Source organism: Carassius auratus, chromosome 17, assembly GCF_003368295.1.
Source record: "Carassius auratus strain Wakin chromosome 17, ASM336829v1, whole genome shotgun sequence".
NCBI classification, from domain to species: domain Eukaryota; kingdom Metazoa; phylum Chordata; class Actinopteri; order Cypriniformes; family Cyprinidae; genus Carassius; species Carassius auratus.
The window spans coordinates 338,740-342,500 of NC_039259.1; the positions used below are offsets into that span (position 1 = coordinate 338,740).

Genomic DNA, 3,761 nt, shown 5'->3' on the forward strand with positions numbered 1-3,761 from the left:
GCGCGCGCTCTGTGTCCACTCAGTCGCTCTCGCGCAGTGAACCCTGCACTTCTACTCTCTCCTCGTGCTCTTCCCTCCCCTCTGTCATAAACACAGCACTTTATGAAATCCGTTTTAATTGCTTGCTTCGTTCGAGCTCGAGCCCGTTTATTGAGCTTGTTTGTGGAGACCCCGCACGAGTTCAGCTCCACTAAGCCCTGAATTGTTAATTTCGACATCAAAACAAGTCAGGGTGCTCTAAATGTAGACGTTTATGTAAAAAGCGGTCGATAGGACGGTGATGTCACACGTGCGCGATGCAGGCTCTGATCATTGATGAGGAGCAGTGTTTTAAGGGTCTGTTTGTGGTATTAGGGGCCATCTGTAGCACAATCAATATCATTGCTCCTCCTCTGAAACTTCAGGCCTTCCTAATGATTGATGATCTCGAGGCTCTTTGATAATTGAGCGCGCGATGCACGGCTCACATTTCAATCTTCAAATGCTATTGGACTAAAGACAGTTTCCAAACATAAACCTCGCTTTTTGTCTTGTCGTGTGTGGAGAAGTTCACTTTATTCTAAGGGGCCTCGACTGAGTATTCATTTTTTTACCTTGTTGCACAAGAAAAAGATCAGAAAAAAGGGACGTGACACTCGATAGCGGTTGTATCAGTCCTGCATTAAGCAAAGTCGGGCTGGAATGATTTTTCTTCGCCCAATAAAGATACTAAAAGCGCAGTTTTAACGTTTGGACGCGTGCCCGACGCGCCGCGACGCCTCTTAGTTCTCAACGCATGAGAGTGGGATCCGCGGTGCGCGGAGTTGCGTGGCTCCCCCCTCGCGCACTGGACGCTCGCCTCGCGCAGGACTGGCTGTGCTCAGCGCCACTTCCGGCTTCCGTCATTTCATTCTCCCGCCGATGCGCGCAGCTCAACTCTCTGCGTTCTATAAGCGAGCGAGCGGCCGACCTGCCAACACTCACTGACACTCACTCATCTCATCTCAGACCGCGCCGGAGACCGACGCGCTTTCCACAGACTCTCCGAGTGTCCTTTTTCTTTCCTTTTTTTTTTTCTTTTTTTTTTTTTTTTAATGTAGTAATAAAACAAGAAAGCGGACCGGAGGCATAAAGGAGAGAGGGACTTGTGGGATGAAAACGGGGCTAAAAAGATTCATCTTCTCTTGAACATCATCACCAACCATCATTCATTCATTACCTTGACAACCTTGGGCTTTGATTGACAGCTGGAGTGGCAAAAAGCCATGAGACGCGACAGTTTGGTTGCACGCAGGTTGTTGATGGGCCGGCTGTAACCTTCAGTTTGGGGCTCGACTTTTTTTCTCTTTCTTTTCTGGGGGGGGCAAAGAGGAAAAGAAGAATAATTGGAAAACTCTTCCTGATGCCTGCGCTCGTTCTCAGCCGTAGTACTGGAGAATAGGAGGAATTCGCCAAGTTTGCTCGAAAAGGGGATCTTTTGCAGCGCGTGAGTTTGTGAGCGGACTGGGAGATTCAATCTACGACACAGAGCCCGAGGTTTATTGGAGCGCAGGCTGATGGCGCAAAGGGTAGGTTTAAAATCTCCAGCACTCACCTCCACTGATACACTATCTATCACAGGCCTCTCCTTCAGTCTGACGCACTTGGCTGGGAATACTCGCCGCGCGCGCGACGCTTTGCTCGCTTCGGGAAGCGCAACTTCACAACATGTTTTTGGTAATTACGCGCAAATATACAACAAACTTTAGATCCGCGCCAGACTTTTTCTTCTCTTTGCCCTTTCGCTAAAGCCGACTTTTCTCTGCAGGCTTGCCTTTTGTTTCTGTGCTCTTTGTGCTGACTCTCTGCTTCTCTTGCAGTACGATGAGTTGGCTCATTACGGCGGCATGGACGGGGTCGGTATGTACGGGGATCCTCACGCGCCTCGGCCGCTGCCGCAGGTCCATCATCTGAACCACGGACCGCCGCTCCACGCCAGCCAGCACTACGGCACACATGCCCCCCATCCCAATGTCATGCCCACCAGCATGGGCTCGGCTGTCAACGACGTGTTAAAGAGGGATAAAGATCAAATTTACGGGTGAGCTCCAAACTCATACCGGCCCCGAGAACTCCTTTAGTCAGGCTTCTCTTTCCCGTTAATAGTTTTTCTTTTCTTTTTTTTTCTTTTTTCTTTTCCTGGAACTCTAAGTAGTTGGTATTTTTATTTTTTGTTTTTTTATTATATTGGATATGCATTGATTTATGTGCTATTATTTTTATTATTATTATTATTATTATTATTATTATTATTATTATTATTATTATTATTATTATTACTTATTTTTATTGGCTTTGACAAATTGGCGTTCAATCTCAGACTTAAACTAATTTCAGGATAAACAGGAGATTGCTGCTTTAATTCCTTTTGAGTTCCAAATCACTGCAGGCCAAAACAAAGTTAGGAATCCGGATTCTCGTCGAGTGTAAAATGCATTTGATTTCTAAGTCGTTTCTGAACTGTTAGGCTCTGTGGAATTTCTGCTCTGTTTCGGGGCTCGTTTAGTTCTCCAGTTGATCTGAAGGTTATCGTGCTGTTGTTGTCCCTGCAGTCATCCTCTGTTTCCTCTGCTGGCTCTGGTCTTTGAGAAGTGTGAGCTGGCCACATGCACTCCTCGCGAGCCCGGGGTCGCTGGGGGAGATGTGTGCTCCTCAGACTCCTTCAACGAGGACATCGCTGTCTTCGCCAAACAGGTCACTCACGAGCCTCACTCTAACACCTCGAGCGTCCCAGACGCATTTAAAGCATTCAAACAAAGACAAAAATAGCCGATCCTTTTTCATTTAAGACCGCTAATTATATTCCCACGAATGCTCTTGGATGTTGTAAGTAGCTGCATGAAGCCACTCTTTTCTACTTTAACCAGATTAGCGACGATTGCAATTTCAATGCTTTTTTTATTGAATTAGCGACTGCACATATCTTCATCGATTGCTATTAACTCTCATTCTGTTTTTTTTTTTAGGTCCGCGCAGAAAAACCTTTATTTTCTTCGAATCCAGAATTGGATAATTTGGTAAGATTTTTACTTCTCTGAAATGTTCTATCTTTTCGAGCCTTTTTGTGTGTGTGCATTGGATCTGGAGATAGTGAAAGTAAATACTAGCGGTTCTGATGGGTGACAGGGCTGTGCCTTCAATTTCAACCCCCTTCAACACTTCAAGCAGGCCAATCACTTCACCTGCAATTTTTACATATTAAAATAATCGTTTTTTATTTTTCAAACACATTACTAAATTATTTCTTATTTTATAATTTAAAAAAATCCCCACTGGAATAGGAGGTTTTTATTCAATGCAAAATATAATGCAACGAATATTGACATTAAATTACAAAGAAGACACAGCTAATGACGTCCGTTTCTCTTTACAGATGATACAAGCCATACAAGTATTACGGTTTCATCTTTTGGAGCTAGAAAAGGTAATCTTTCATTGATTTGTTTTGATTTAAGTTTAGAAATAATTTGGATGGATTTTCTTCTCGTCACCAGTTTTGGAATTTATTCTTATTTTGGTTAAATTTGTTAATGAATAATTCAGATTTTGCATTACTCGGTGTAATAATAATAATAATAATAATAATATATGTGTGTGTGTAATCTGCGAAAAGTAGTTCTCCGAATAGAATTTGATATTTAAACCATGTTATTTAATTTAATTCCACATTTTTGACATAAATATAAAAAATCTTATTTATTTCACATAATTAAATATTTTGTCGGACACATTATAGTGATGTT

The 3,761-nt window shown here is 42.9% G+C and overlaps 1 protein-coding gene across 7 annotated transcripts in view; it reads left to right on the top strand.

Moving 5' to 3' along the window:
- The first annotated feature begins 932 nt into the window (after positions 1–932).
- Positions 933–3,761, top strand: part of LOC113116927 (homeobox protein Meis2) — a 69,908-nt gene continuing 67,079 nt past the window's right edge. For 5 of the 7 annotated variants that reach the window (XM_026285227.1, XM_026285225.1, XM_026285228.1 and 2 more), the window contains exons 1-5: positions 1,536–1,547; positions 1,839–2,059; positions 2,571–2,712; positions 2,985–3,035; positions 3,392–3,442. In XM_026285227.1, the coding sequence (XP_026141012.1) occupies positions 1,536–1,547; positions 1,839–2,059; positions 2,571–2,712; positions 2,985–3,035; positions 3,392–3,442 (477 nt within the window). The other 2 variants (XM_026285224.1, XM_026285226.1) reach the window with 2 other exon arrangements.